This window comes from Dendropsophus ebraccatus, chromosome 3, assembly GCF_027789765.1.
Source record: "Dendropsophus ebraccatus isolate aDenEbr1 chromosome 3, aDenEbr1.pat, whole genome shotgun sequence".
In the NCBI taxonomy this organism is placed as follows: Eukaryota; Metazoa; Chordata; class Amphibia; order Anura; family Hylidae; genus Dendropsophus; species Dendropsophus ebraccatus.
In genome coordinates this window covers 69453027-69468187 of record NC_091456.1, presented here as the reverse complement: position 1 = coordinate 69468187, position 15161 = coordinate 69453027, and the positions used below count along the sequence as shown (strand labels likewise).

The 15161-nt window shown below is 40.8% G+C and overlaps 1 protein-coding gene across 1 annotated transcript; it reads left to right on the top strand.

Moving 5' to 3' along the window:
* Window positions 1–9418: 9418 nt before the first annotated feature.
* On the top strand, window positions 9419–13262 carry CER1 (cerberus 1, DAN family BMP antagonist). Its single transcript, XM_069963489.1, has 2 exons — window positions 9419–9898; window positions 12987–13262. Exons 1-2 carry the CDS (start codon window positions 9419–9421, stop codon window positions 13260–13262), a joined length of 756 nt encoding a protein of 251 aa, XP_069819590.1.
* Window positions 13263–15161: the final 1899 nt, after the last annotated feature.

Genomic DNA, 15161 nt, shown 5'->3' with positions numbered 1-15161 from the left:
AAGGACATATGACGTACCGGTACGTCATATGTCCGCACTTGCACTTCAAAGCGGGGCCGCGCGGCGGCCCCGCTTTGAAGTGCCGCGATCCCGGGTGCCGCGAGTAGCCCGGGACCGCTGCTATTAGCGGGCACGGTCTGATCGCCGTGCCCGCTAATTAGCTAATCGGAGGCAGCTGTCAAAGTTGACAGCTGCCTCCGATTACCGGAGGCAACGTTTCCCTGGTGTCTAGTGGGGGAGATCGCTCCTCCGGGACCTTGTCCCGGAGGAGCGATCTCCGTTACTGATGCCGGCCGGGGACGCGTCCAAGATGGCACCGTCCTCGGCTCGGCACTCGTTCGTTTTCGGCTGCAGCAGCCGAAAGCAAACGAGTGCCGATCTCATGGATCTCTGCAGCATATCTATGCTGCAGAGATCTCAATGAGAGATCACAGTGTATATACTAGAAGTCCCCTAGGGAGGCTTCTAGTATATGTGTAAAAAAAAATAAATAAAGTGTTGTTAATAGTAAAAAGCCCCCTCCCCTAATAAAAGTCTGAATCACCCCCCTTTTCCCAGGTTTTAAATAAAAGTAAACAAATAAATAAATAAATAAACATGTTTGGTATCGCCGCGTGCGTAATCGCCCGAACTATTAATCAATCACATTCCTGATCTCGTACGGTAAACGGCGTCAGCGCAAAAAAATCCCAAAGTGCAAAATTGCGCATTTTTGGTCGCATCAAATCCAGAAAAAATGTAATAAAAAGCGATCAAAAAGACCTATATGCGCAATCAAGGTACCGATAGAAAGATCACATCATGGCGCAAAAAATTACACCTCGCACAGCCCCATAGACCAAAGGATAAAAGCGCTATAAGCCTGGGAATGGAGCGATTTTAAGGAACGTATATTGGTTAACAACGGTTTGAATTTTTTACAGGCCATCAGATACAATATAAGTTATACATGTTATATATCGTTTTAATCGTAACGACTTGAGGAACATGCATAACAAGTCAGTTTTACCCCAGGGCGAATGGCGTAAAAACACATTTCCCCCAAATAAAAGAAATGCGTTTTTTTTTCAATTTCACCACACTTTGAATTTTTTTCTGGTTTCGCAGTGTACTTTATGCAAAAATTCAGCCTGTAATTGCAAAGTACAATTAGTGACGCAAAAAATAAGGGGTCATGTGGGTTTCTAGGTGGAAAAATGCAAGTGCTATGACCTTTTAAACACAAGGAGGAAAAACCGAAAACGTAAAAACGAAAATGGGCCATGTCCTTAAAGGGTTAAAGGGGAACTCCGGATAAGGAAAACTTGTTTTCTATTAAAAGTACATTAAAAGTTATATAGATGTGTCTATATGATGTATTACCATATCTGTGCGGTTCTGCCTCACTGGTAGCTGTTTGAAATCCAGAAAGTGAAGAAAAATGGCCTCCGTGCAAATCCACATTGTCACCTGCTCCCACTGCTCTCCCACCTTAGGAGACAAATCTTCCATGCCTCTGTCTCACATTGTGTGCGTTTGCTGAGATCAGGCTGATGATGCAGACAGGGGGCAGGGGGTGAATGTCACAGGAGGCTTGGCTGCATCTCCCAATCCCCTGAGTGATTCATCATCTCTGACCAGCCAGAAACAGGTGTTGCACTGATTTAGCTGATTGTGCAGAAGTGTGCAATGAAATTAGGGCTGTGTTCACACATGTTAGAGTGTCATTGCAGTACTGCAGCGTATTCACAAAAAGGAGGCAGTAACACAAGTAAATGATGCTAAACAGCAGAGAGGATCAGAGCCCTATTGTAGGTCTCTACTTCAAAGATAAATGCTTGATCATATTATGTGCGTGCAAATGAATAAAAAAAAAATCAAAAAGTTCTTTACTCTATTCCAATATCAGCCTTACAGGTAGAGAATACAGTGTGCTGTGTGGGTGGGACAACAATAAAATGATAAAGTACTGCAAATAATTCAGTATGACAATGAAACTGCAATGTGTGAACACAGCCTAGATGTTCTGCAACAGATTTGGGCGGGGAATGGGCAGGGTGGAGGACTGTGATGAACAGCTGAGGGAAAGCATTGCATTCTGGAACCTGTAGTACTGTGTACAACTGCTCAACCAGAGCAGTGCAGAAACACAATACAAAGCAACACCCCCCTCCCCCCCCCAAAAACAAATGGATTTTTGGTAGTTTCAAAACTGGAATAGATGGGTAAGTAATGCTTTATGCTTCTGCAGAAGTTTCATTTTTTAACTTCTACCTGGAGTTCCCCTTTTAGGATGGCCTGTTTCACCTTCACCTCTGACCTCATGTTTTCTTCACTGTAAAATCTTCTAAATGCAACACCACACCTTACATCAACTCCAGGCCTTTTACCTGCTTAACCGATCGCCATGCCCACTAATAAAGTAATCGGATGCAGCTGTCAAAGTTGACAGCTGCATCTGATTACTTGAATGCAGCCATCCCTGGTGTCTAGTGGGGTGGTGGGGACGTTGTCCTGGAGGAGAGATCCCCACATCCTCCTCCTGCCGGGCTCAGCGCCGTAATGGCGCTGATCCCGGCTTGGCACTCGATTGCTTCCGGCTGCAGCAGCCGGAAGCAATCGAAGTGCCTATCTCATCAATCTATGCTGCCAGGGCGAATGGCGTAAAAAAAACCCCAAAAAACAAATAAAAGAAATGCGTGTTTTTTTTCAATTTCACAACACATATAATTTTTTCTGGTTTCGAGGTGTACTTTATGCAAAAATTCAGCCTGTCATTGCAAAGTACTATTAGTGAAAAAATGCAAGTGCTATGGCCTTTTAAGCACAAGGCCCAGTCCTCTAAGGGTTAAACCCTTCATCCAATATTAATGTGGATACCCTCAAATGAAAGCTGAACGTCTGGACTTTGTGCCCATTATCAAATTAAAACTTGAATATGTTTCATTAAAAAAAGTAAAAAAAAAAATAAAATAATTGCCAAATATTGTGGACTTGTCTCAATACCCACTATGTGCTTTCAAAAGAATGGCTATTTAAACTTTTATTATGGATTTATTTATATAAAAAAAAGTTTAATTATTTTTCAACACTTTTGTAGTCCTCCTGGGAGACTTCTATGAGAAATAACTTGCAGTACCTAAACAGTGGAGAAAATAAGTATTTGATACACTGCCAATTTTGAAAGGTTTCCTACCTACAAAGAATTTTTTTTTATCATAGGTACACTTCAATCGTGTGAAAAAGAATCACATTATATGATTTTTAAATAATTAATTTGCATTTTATTACATGAAATAGTATCTGATCACCAACCAGCAAGAAGTAACTGTTATTTGAGCTAAGGGGGACTGTGATAGGTATCTTTTTTTTTTTCTCCAGCCACATATTAGACATTTTGTGAACCCAGAATACCTCTCTAAATGCAATTATCTATTAATTAAACAGTTAAGAAATCTATTATCAGTAACAAATGCAATCATTATATTTCAAAAGTATTTTTTTTAAAAAACGGTAAAGGGTGTGGTACTACCTATCTAAAATGTAGTGGACATTTGGTACAAGCAGATGACTTCTTTTTCACACAGTGAAGAACACAAGTATCTTTGGCATGCTCACACAGAAGGCAGTCATTTGATTGATAGACGCATTGAGCAGTGACTCTCTTTACTCTGCCTTCAGGAGACTGGATCTGGATTTCAGATAGGTATAGCTTTGTTTTACAGCATAACAACACACACACAAAAAATAATAATGTAAACTGCAAACCTGCTTTATATCACATCTACTGTTGACTTAGATTTTGGAAGTTATAACACAGTCTGGATTACTTGGATAAGTTAAAGTGTCCCAAGTTTCATTTAGAAAAACTTTTGACATGTCAGAGCAACTGTGACTCCCTCCATCAGAAGAATGAGGCGAGAGGCAGCACAGTTTCCTCCCAGGCTTGTAGTGATCTCCATCGGATGGCTCTATTATATGTCTATAAGCCTGCTGGATGGAGATGATTGACAGTGAGGGAGTTAGGCGCACATGCTTCTGTCTCACAATCAATTGTGTTTTTAGCAGTGACCCCAACCAATCAAAAGCTTTGGACATGTCCCTGTGAGATTAAAAGTTTTTCTAAAGGAAAGGTATGCTTTAGGACCAAAATTAACCTGGTCCAAAATAGCAAAAATAAAAAGTCCGGTGCAGACAGGTGGGAACATAATAAAGAAAGTATACATACCTATCACCATGCTCCCACAGCGCCAAATTACAGCTCCCGAAACTCATTTCCCCCCAGTTTCCTGGTATGTCACGACTCAGTGAAAGTACCCGAGCAGGCTGATGTATTTCCCGCTCAGCCATTCAGTGACGGCAGCAGTGTCCCTCCCCAGTCACTGACTGGCTGAGTGGGCAATCACTCAGCCGGGTTGTGACATTGCAAAAGGGAGAGCTAGAGGAGGCTGGTGGGGGTTCCGAAGCAGTAATATGGTGCACAGGTAAGTATATTTTATTTATATTCCACACTGCCCCTGCCTGCACCTGATTTTTCTTTATTTTTGCCTGACTTCTCAAAGAAGTTAAACAAGTTCAAGAAGAAACTGGATGCTTTCCTTGGGATCTGGTTATAGGAATTGTTAATCCAGGAATGTATTTCATATTCCCAGTCGAGGGAATTTTCCCCCTGGTATCTGCCACATAAGGTTTTTTTTTTTGCCTTCCTCTGGATCAAAACAGTAGTTATAGGTTACAGAAATTTGGAAATGTCATGGTCTATTCACACTCAACAGTTGGTTAAGGGGGCAAGTATGGGTGTTTTTTAGTATTTTTATTACTAGTATTTATTATTATTAATTTTTAAAGCGCCCAGATTGCTGTGCATATCATAGGAGTTAACATACAGAATGTAACATAAATTCAAGAAAACAATATGAAGAAAGTAAATGACAGACTGGTATATAGGGAGAGAGGACCCTGCCCGCAAAGGTATTTTTTAGAGATGAGCAAACCGGGTTCGGGTTCGAGTCCATCCGAACCCGATCGTTCGGCATTTGATTAGCAGTGGCTGCTGAACTTGGATAAAGCTCTAAGGTTGTCTGGAAAACATGAATACAACCAATGACTATATCCATGTTTTCTACATAGCCTTAGGGCTTTATCCAACTTCAGCAGCCACCGCTAATCAAATGCCGAACGTTCAGGTTCAGATGGACTCGAACCCGAACCCGGTTTGCTCATCTCTAGTATTTTAATATAGATACAATCGCAGAGAAAAAGATTATTTTTTTTTCGTTTGATGGTGTTATTTTGCATGTTATATTTTACCCAGTATTTTAGATGGAAGCCCTTAATTCAGAATCCTACTGACTAAACCAAAACAGAACACTTCAGACTGAACAATTATTTTCCTGATTGGATGATCAGGGTCTTGCCAGTAACATAGCAGGAGTAGGAGGAGTAGGGGGTGACCAAAGCAATAAAGACATTACAAGTCAAATATTATCTTGCTTTTGAAGGTTAATTTGCAATCTATTCTCTTTTTATAAAACTTCCAAGACAAGTTTATTCTTAAGGAAGAGGGAGCGCTAAGTGTGGTAAACCCTGTGATGATAATTTGCAATGTAAAAATCTCCACCAGCAAGAGGTAAGACTTGAGATTTAAATATCCACATGCACAATGATAGATACGCAGCCTGCAAATCTGTGTCCTGTGTCACAAAAGTAAGTGGCACTTGGTTCAGCAAAATTAGCAGGTAATAAAAATGAATCCCTTTGAAGTAAGATGCAAATAATGACAAACGTATTTAGCTCCGATCAACATGACAATAATTAGCAGTAATCATCACACTGTTTTGAAGCAAATGGCTGCCAACCTAATTATTGATTGAAATTTCCAATTGAATCAAGCGGTGTGTGGATTACAAATCCTGGCACTGAGCTAGCAATTATTGTCAAACCCGGCCTCGGAAATAGGTGTTTCTTTTTATCTTGCTGTCAGGATTTGTGAGGCTATAGTTAAACCTTCAAGTCTTTTCTTCACATAAACAGGATATTTAAAATGGTGTCAGCTAAGAATTTCAAAGGAAACGGTTAGTTAGTAAAATGTTTTTGCAACTTCTCCAGACTGTCAGCAGAGTCTTTTTCTTCATAGGTTGGTTTTTTTTGGAATGTTTTTTCCAAGGGCTTATGATGATGCCCATATTTGCAGCAATGTCTCTCTTCCTGGTGATATTTTCTGCATCCTAAAAGCAAGCCCATTGATAATTCATTTCTTTTACTGGAGCAGTCTGATTGATACCATGCATACATAAAACACTAATCTCTATGTATAAACATTGGGTTTTAATTTTTAGACCTGGCCAGGACATTATTATCCCTGATTTTCGCATCTCCTTCCCTGTTCTGTACAGTAAATGCACTTATTAGTCCAATGTTTGTTGGGATTTTCTGTATTTTTGAAAGAAAGTTTAACCCCTTAAGGTCCAAGCCAATTTTCGTTTTTGCGCTTTTGCTTTTTCCATTTTATGTTTAAAAGTCCATAGCGCTTGCATTTTTTCACCTAGAGACGTATATGAGCGCTTATTTTTTGCGAAACCAATTGTACTTTGCAATTACAGGCATAATTTTTCCATAAAATATGTTGTGAAACCGGAAAAAAATCATTTGCGCTGTCAAATTGAAAAAAAAAAACGAATTTGTTTTGATTTCGGGAGTTTTGCATTTACGCCGTTCGCCCTATGGTAAAACTGACTTGTTATGCATGTTCCTCAAGTCGTTACGATTACTATGATATATAACATGTATAACTTATATATTATCTGATGGCTTGTAAAAAATTCAAACCATTGTTAACAAATATACGTTCCTTAAAATCGCTCCATTCCCAGGCTTATAGCGCTTTTATCCTTTGGTCTATGGGGCTGTGTGAGGTGTCAGTTTTTGCGCCATGATGCGTTCTTTCTACCGGTACCTTGATTGCGCATATACGACTTTTTGATCGCTTTTTATTACATTTTTTCTGGATTTGATGCGACCAAAAATGCGCAATTTTGCACTTTGGAATTTTTTTGCGCTTACGCCGTTTACCGTGCGAGATCAGGAATGTGATTAATTAATAGTTCGGGCGATTACGCGCGCGGCGATACTAAATATGTTTATTTATTTATTAATTTATATTTATAAAATGGGAAAAGGGGGGTGATTTGGACTTTTATTAGGGGAGGGGATTAGGGGATTTTTTATTAATAAAAACACTTTTTTACTTTTTTTTTTACATGGACTAGAAGCCCCCCTGGGGGGCTTGTATATACATAGCAATGATCTCTCATAGAGATCAATGCTGTGTATATACACAGCAAAGATCCATGAGATCGGTCATAGATTACTATGGCCTGCTGCAGGCCATAGCAATCTACTGCCGAGCCGGGATCAGCGTCATTCCGACGCTGAGGCCCGGCACGGCCAGAAGAACGGATCACGGGGGGGAGATCCGTCCCACTAGACACCAGGGATGTGATGTCTGAAGCCCTTCAATGCAGCTGTCAGGTTTGACAGCTGCATTGAAGTGCTTAATTAGCCGGCGCGGCAACTGGACCCGCGCCGGCTAACAGAGGCACTGCCCGGCTGCACGTGTCAGCCGGGATCAGCGCCGTTCAGAGCGGGGTCCCGGCGGGACCCCGCTCTGAACACCCCCCGCGGCGCCATGACGTATTAGATACGTCATGGGTCGCTAAGGGGTTAATGCTTCCAGCAGCACTATTCTTAACAAGAAAACCATCACCCCAAAACAACTGAGGTCACCAGGGCCCTTTAGAATTGGTCAGTATCAGTATGATGCTGCATTAGCTGGTATGACTTCATTATAAAAGGAAGCCATGATGTAAGTCCCAACAAAGCTTAACTATCTACTTTACCTTTGCTACGGCTATTATATTTTTTAAGCATTTCGGGAAATTTAAAATCAATGGACTTTTCAATTGAGCCGCACCCAAAGTCCAATTAGTAACCCCAAACTAGTATAATGTACCAACAGCCGTCATTGCACTAAGGGGAGGCCAGACAGCTAAATGACCTCTGTTATTTTAGACTTAAAATGACGTAATTTTAAACGGAGCTGAAAAAACGTTGTGTAAACTTAGCCTATAGATCATTAGATCGCCTAATCTAACATGTGGACCCATTTTTTTAAAGCAGCTTTGCTAACCAAGGGTCTAAGTATGTACAGACATGTTAAAGAATGAGCGGGAGACAAGCTGGTTGATGGCCATCAGTGCTGGTCCATCTAAGAACATGGTAACATGTCTTAGACTACCATGGCACACTGCATACAATATAGTATGAAAAGCAGGGGATATTTTGACCTAAGAGGATACATGAAATTGGAGGAGCTGCAGCAAAAAGATGAAAAGGAGAGCACTAGATATTAATTTGTATATACCGCATATAATGTGAAACGTTTAAAGAAAGGCAGAAATTCATTAATAATAGGCTATGTTCACACAATGTCAATAATAGAGAAAAGGCTACGATTTTGATACCTAAAAAAAAGTCAGTTTTTGCCGTGATTTAACTGACTGCTATGGCAATGCATTGAAGTCAATGGAAAGACGGACGTCCAATGCACACAATGTATTGAATAACGGACGTTTTTACCGCAGATGTCAAAGTAATGAACATGATCATTATTTTCGGACGTCTTTTGCAAACAGCGAATGTTTTTTATTAGTTGTTCACACACAGGTTTTTTTTTGTCACCTTTTTTCCTCCATTTTTACTATTAGATTTAAAGGACTTTTAAATTAAGCCGCACCCAAAGGTCAATAAGTAACCCAAACTTTAATAATGTACCAACAGCCGTCATTGCACTAAGGGGAGACCAGGCTGCTAAATTATGTCTGTTATTTTAGACTCAAAATGACGGACGTCATTTTAAACAGAGCTAAAAAAAATATATGTGAACATAGCCATATTCTGTTCTCCCTCGGCAGGTTGGATACCATAACCCCAAAAACTATATTTACAGAATGTCTTTACCTGCTGACTAATAGAAAGGGGTGGGACCTACTTCACATTTCCTACTTGACCAAAAAAGTCATATAAACTGGGGATGTCTTCATGAGATAACCACTTTATATACTTAATCTGTCCATAGGAGAATATAAACCATTGTGATTTTCATATGATATGTACAGACTACAGATATTAATGACAATGTTGAATGCACCAATGATACACATGTGGGGTTCCTTTTGCCTAGCAAAGTAACATTAGCTTTTTTGATTCACTGTTCACACAAACAGATCACAAAGAAAAGGCATCATTAACATAAACACATCAGAAGGCCAGGCTTTTAGCACTGAGAAAACAGAGTGCTAACTCGATCAAGTTGGTCTTTAAAAACCAGTAGGTCCCCACAAAGGGAGACGTATTACTTGGAATCATTAAGCTTCCTACCATGTTGCTGCAAATTGTTCAGCTCCTCATTGTGTCCTATGTTGCAAGTCATGGAGAAGGAAGAAAGGCAGACACAAGAAGAATATCCAAATATCATTCCATTATTCATCAGCATCACTTAAGAAAAGAGAAGGACAGCACTCCAAGTTTTGTGAGATCCGATAAAAATATAGGAAAGGATGAAGTCATATCAAGTATTGGCAGAAATAATCCAGAGAAAAACAGAGTTCCTAAATCAAAACCTCAACTGGAAGAAAAACAAAAAAATGCTCATGGTATTCATCTACGCAGTATGGTGGGCTACAGTGGAACTAGTGGAAACCTATTTGGTGAAACAAGAGATGTTTCTGAAAAGAATTATGGCCATAGCTCTTGGAACCATTTCATCTATAAGATGAACGCAGCCTCAGAAACTTTAAATTATCCAGTTAAAACACAAGAAGTTCAGAGAGAAGTCTGCAAGACCCTACCGTTCACCCAGGTAAGTGAATAAATTTTTTACTGTAAGGGTTTTGGGTGATTTGATAAACTGTAGACTGTGGTTGCCTACAGCTGGCTCAGAATTAGGTTACATATTAACATGTTCACAATTCAGCTTTCTTTAAAAGAATCTGCTCAAAATATTTAGATTTTAAGAAGTATAAGAATTTTTTTAAATTAAGGGAGTGTTCGCACGTACGGCATTCGCAATGGATTTCACACAGCGAGTTTTGCATTGGAATCCGCTACTATGTTCAGTACAATTACAGTCTATGGGCTAAAAATCCGCTGCAAGAATTCAGAGCCATATACTAATTGTACAGAGCATACCAGCGAAAACTCATAGTGTGAAATCCGCTGCAAATGTTGTAAATGCTGCACTTCTCTTCCTGGTGCTGGGGCTGTCCTGTCCTGTCCCAGTGACTGGCTGAATGGTAATGTCTCTTGCTGACCCCGGCACTAGGACATAAAGCACAGTGGAAACCTTGTTTCATGATAACAGAGGCTCCGATGGTTGAGGAAGGAGAGTACAGGGTTTTCATAATTTTTTAAGCAGCTTGGGAATATTTATTAACATAAAATTTCTGCCTGGACAACAATTCCTTTAAAATGTAACTGTCATTCATATGTCACTTTTCAGACAAGTCTCAAAACAGCAAAGCTGCTTGTCTCCTCTTTCTTCTCACTAATCCACCTCGGCCACTCCCCCCTCCATAGCTTATAATGGACTCAGCAAACCCGTCTTCACTTTGTTTCTTTGTAATGAAGACGGCTTTGCCTGATAATGCACAGATAAGAAGTGTGGGGGAGGGGGGAGGAAACAGCTTTTTGAGTACAACTGTTTTCCTTAATAAAACCTATTAGAGAGTTTCCTAAAATCGCTTGTACTATTGATTTCTGCAATAAAAATGTAAATGACAGTTACACTTTAAATGATGGTTATCTAATAAAGGAGAAGTCCAGCGATTTTGTTTTTTCCCCATAGTTCCTCCCCACATGTTAAAGTAGAAATCCGGTGAAAATTTTTATTAAAATATGTATTGCCCCCCCCAAAAGTTATACAAATTACCCCTATACACTTATTACAGGAAATGCACAGAAAATGGGAGATTTACTTTGGTGTAAAGTGAAACTGGCTCAGTTGTCCCTAGCAACCAATCAGATTACACCTTTCATTTATCACAGACTCTTTGGAAAATGAAAGATGGAATCTGATTGGTTGCTAGGGGCAACTGAGCCAGTTTAACTTTACACCATGTTTGATAAATCTTCCCCAAAGTGCTTTTTTCCCTGCCCTTGCTACTGCATCAAGGCTTCACTTCCTGGATAACATGGTGATGTCACGACCCTACTCCCAGAGCTGTGCGGACTGTGGCTGCTGGAGAGGATGATGGTAGAGGGATGCTCAGTGTCTGTCTGGCACCTGAAGCCTTGATGCAGTAGTGAAACTTTTTGGGGGCAAAACATTACTTTAATAAAAATTTTCGCGGGACTTGTAAGTTATTTAACAAATCAATATACAGTAATTGCCGACTCCACTGCCTAACCCCACTTCTTTGGGTCAGTCTCTCTGCCGGAAATGCAGTAGTTCTGTTTTATTTTAGTGACATCATGATGAGCTGTGTTACCAGGGTGCCATCTTGGGTTGTGACATGGAGCCAACAACATCATGATCCGGGGCGATCTGGATCGTTCCTCATTGTGGCTGGCCACTCCCTCCTTCTCGGTCCGCCTCTCAGCCCTGAATTGTTGAATATTGCCCAGCACATCCCTAGGAGTGTGTAAGGGTATTTCCTATTCAGCTTAGGACAACATTCTGGGCTTGGCAACATTTACTACATGAGTAGCGATTTTCATATTTGTGTTATGCATGGACCAGAATGGGGGAATTACATGATTATACACTTATCCGCCAATGCTGATAGATAGATAGATAGATAGATAGATAGATTTGTCATTTTGCCTAGTAGGTTATATATACTGAAGGCAGAAGCAGGTCCCATTAGATGTGGATACACTGTAGCAGCACAGCAGTGATGCTACTAAAGACACTGCAAAAAGCGATGAGAAATAAGGCGGGACATGGTGTGTGTATGGGGGGGGGGGGGTAACATTCAGAGGTTTGAATGGACAAAGATGAAGACTGGACAAGGAGGTAAAGGGAGTGTACAATGGGTGTGACAGTGACTGAAACACGCAGAGGACACTGGGAGATTGAGCTGCAGCTCAGACCGGAAGTGAGGGGAGAAAACCAGATGATAAGAATGAGTGATGTGAGGGTGGGAGAGTGGTAATTCGGGACTCAAATGTTTCCTATACCAAAGGTAGTCAAGGTCCCTTGCTTAATTGGGAATTGATTTTTTTGGCTAGACTCCAGATATTGGTTTTCCCTAGGAAATGGCATGGTTTACTCTACCTAAGGGTGCGTTCACACCTACCGGATCCGCAGCTGATTTTCATGCTGCGAGTTTCCAGCGAAATCAGCTGCGGATCCTGTACTGTGAAGCTCAATGGATCCCATACAGGCAGCGGATCTGCTGCCTGCATGGGACTCGGCCCCTTTAACCCCATGCGCGGCCACCAGCAGCTTACAGCCCCGGCCCCCTTAAACCCCCGCACGCCGCCCCGGCCCCCCCACACACCTGATCGCTGTCCCCCCGCACGCCCGATCGCAGCCCCGAGCATACATCACCTGCTCGGCCCGTGGCTGTGTGATGCTCCCACGCAGCCACATGCATCACACAGCCACGGCCCGAGCAGGTGATGTATGCTCGGGGCGGCGATCGCGCGCGCGCGGGGGGGGGGTGTCGGCGATCGGGCGGTGCGGGGGTTTAAGGGGGACGGGGCTGTAAGCTGCGGGCGGCGGCGCAGGGGTTAAAGGGGCCGGGTCACATGCAGGCATTGAGCTTCACAGTACAAGATCCACAGCTGATTAATCCGCAGCATGAAAATGAGCTGCGGATCCGGTAGGTGTGAACGCACCCTAAAGATACATTTGCAATAATTAAAAAAAAAATAACACTGGGTGGAAAATAAAATAGGAAGGATTTTAAAATTGCTGCTAGCTAATGCTGTATTTTTCTTTGCAGAATATAACACATGAGAACTGTGACACAGCGATCATACAGAACAATCTGTGCTTTGGGAAATGTAATTCTCTTTATGTACCAAACCAAAAAGAACAGTTCAATATATATTCCCAATGTCTCCCTTTCAAATTTACCATGAACCACCTGAAACTGAACTGCACAGGATCTATTAATGTGGTTAAAGTTATAATGATGGTGGAAGAGTGCAAGTGTGTGGTTCGTAACAGTCTTGGAGTGAACAACAATAAGGTCACCAGTTTCTTTGGACATCATTGACGATATGTACTATGAGCAACTTACTAGCACTGGCATACTGATATTTAAATACGCTTTAACTCTCAATACTGTGGAAGCATTGAACATATTGCCGACAAACTAAAGACATACAGAAGTAGCCATGGTATTAAAACAATCTGTCCAGTAAGGTGTTGCTGACAAAAGCATGTGTTTGATGTATTAATCATGATAACATTATTTCTCTTTGACGCTCATAACTTGTAAATATATTTCTTTGTACTACTCAAATAAAGGAATTTTTTTTTGTTTGCAATTCCACTCCTTAAATGATCCATCATCCAGTTCTTAAAGACTTTTTGAGACCCCTAATTCATACAACTTAGTTTTGAGCTCTGTTGTTGATCTTTGTCCCATAATTCAGCCAAAATATTTGGCAGATACGTTTGGGTTCACACCGCATTTCCTTTTTAGCCCATTTTATACACAAAACAGATGAAAACGGATGTATTTATGTGCATCCTTTTTTATTTTGACTTCAATTATGAAAAAGAAAAAAATCGGATTAAAACGTATCAATTTTAAATAAGGGTACGCATCCTTTTTTTAAAAAAATAAGGGTACCTGCACACTACAGAATCCCAGCACAAAACCAGTCGCGGATTCCGCAGCACGCACCCGCTCGTGGACTCTGGCAGCAGCGCGCATTTCCGCCAGACTCCATTCTATGCATGGGCAGATTCCACTGGCCGTCCAAAGAATAAACGGGTTTATGTCATAGAATGGAGTCTATGACAGGGGCGCAGACGCGCATGGCCGCCAGAGTCTGCGAGCAGGTGCGAGCTGTGGAATCCGCGATGGGTTTTCCGGCAGGATTCCCTAGTGTGCACATACTCTTACGGAAGTCAATGGAAAAATGGCAAATATCAGCCAATATTGGCAAATAACGGCCATTATTTCAAGACAATTGCGGTTGTTTTAAAATAACAGCAATTATTTGCCATTAAATGGTGGTCATTCACTCAATTTCAACAGTGTGTGAACATAGCCTTTCTGTGTTTTTAGTCCACTCCTGGTTTTAGGTTGCAAAAATACTGATGAAACATAGCCTAAAACTTCTTTTGAGAAAATAACTTGTTTTTGTGTCACTGCATTCAAAGATATTTAACATCTTTATTTTCTGTTATAAAAGAGCTGTGTTATTTTGTGAGACAACGTCTAGTATTGGAGTTCTTTTGACTGCTACATCAATTTAGTTTGTTATGGGGGGGGCGTTTACCGGCACACTATTTTGTAAGGCTATGTTCACACCTACTAAAACAAAAGCACAGATGTATTTTTAATCTAATAATGTGCTAAATTAAGGTTATAAGCTGGAGAAAAAAAAATAGTTTTCAAATCTACTAGGCAGATGTACAGGTTTGTAAAGTACTTCTATTTAAAAATCTCAAGCCTCCCAGTATCAGCTGCTGAATGTCCTGCAGGAAGTGGTGTATTCTTTCCATTCCAACAAGGTACTCTGTCCATGATATGCTTTCTGTCTAAAGCAGTAATAACTCCTCATAGAAAACCTCTCCTGCTCTGGACGGTTCCAGTCACTAACTGAGGTGGCAGCAGAGAGCACTTAGACTGGAAAGAATACACTACGTCCTGTAGGACATACACCTCATACTGACACCAGTTAGTTGATTTAAAAACATTTTGTGTTATATATATATATATATATATATATATATAAATATATATATATATATATAAAAATGTGCGCATAGACAGCTGCTGTTCCACAGACCTTAATGTAGTACAGGATAAGTCAATGCAGGATAAATGTGTTTGATGATACTGGTTATATAGTTAGTACAGTCCATCAAGGTTAAGCAAGAAGGGGATGAATGAAGGGAAGGGGGATAGATAAAGGGTAGATTCCAGTAGCGAAATAAG

Bases quoted from the DNA above. Each gene is read 5' to 3' on its own strand.
- CER1 (XM_069963489.1), top strand. From the start codon at position 9,419: ATGTTGCTGCAAATTGTTCAGCTCCTCATTGTGTCCTATGTTGCAAGT. The intron at 9,899-12,986 runs GTAAGTGAATAA...TTTTCTTTGCAG, and splicing joins AGACCCTACCGTTCACCCAG to AATATAACACATGAGAACTG.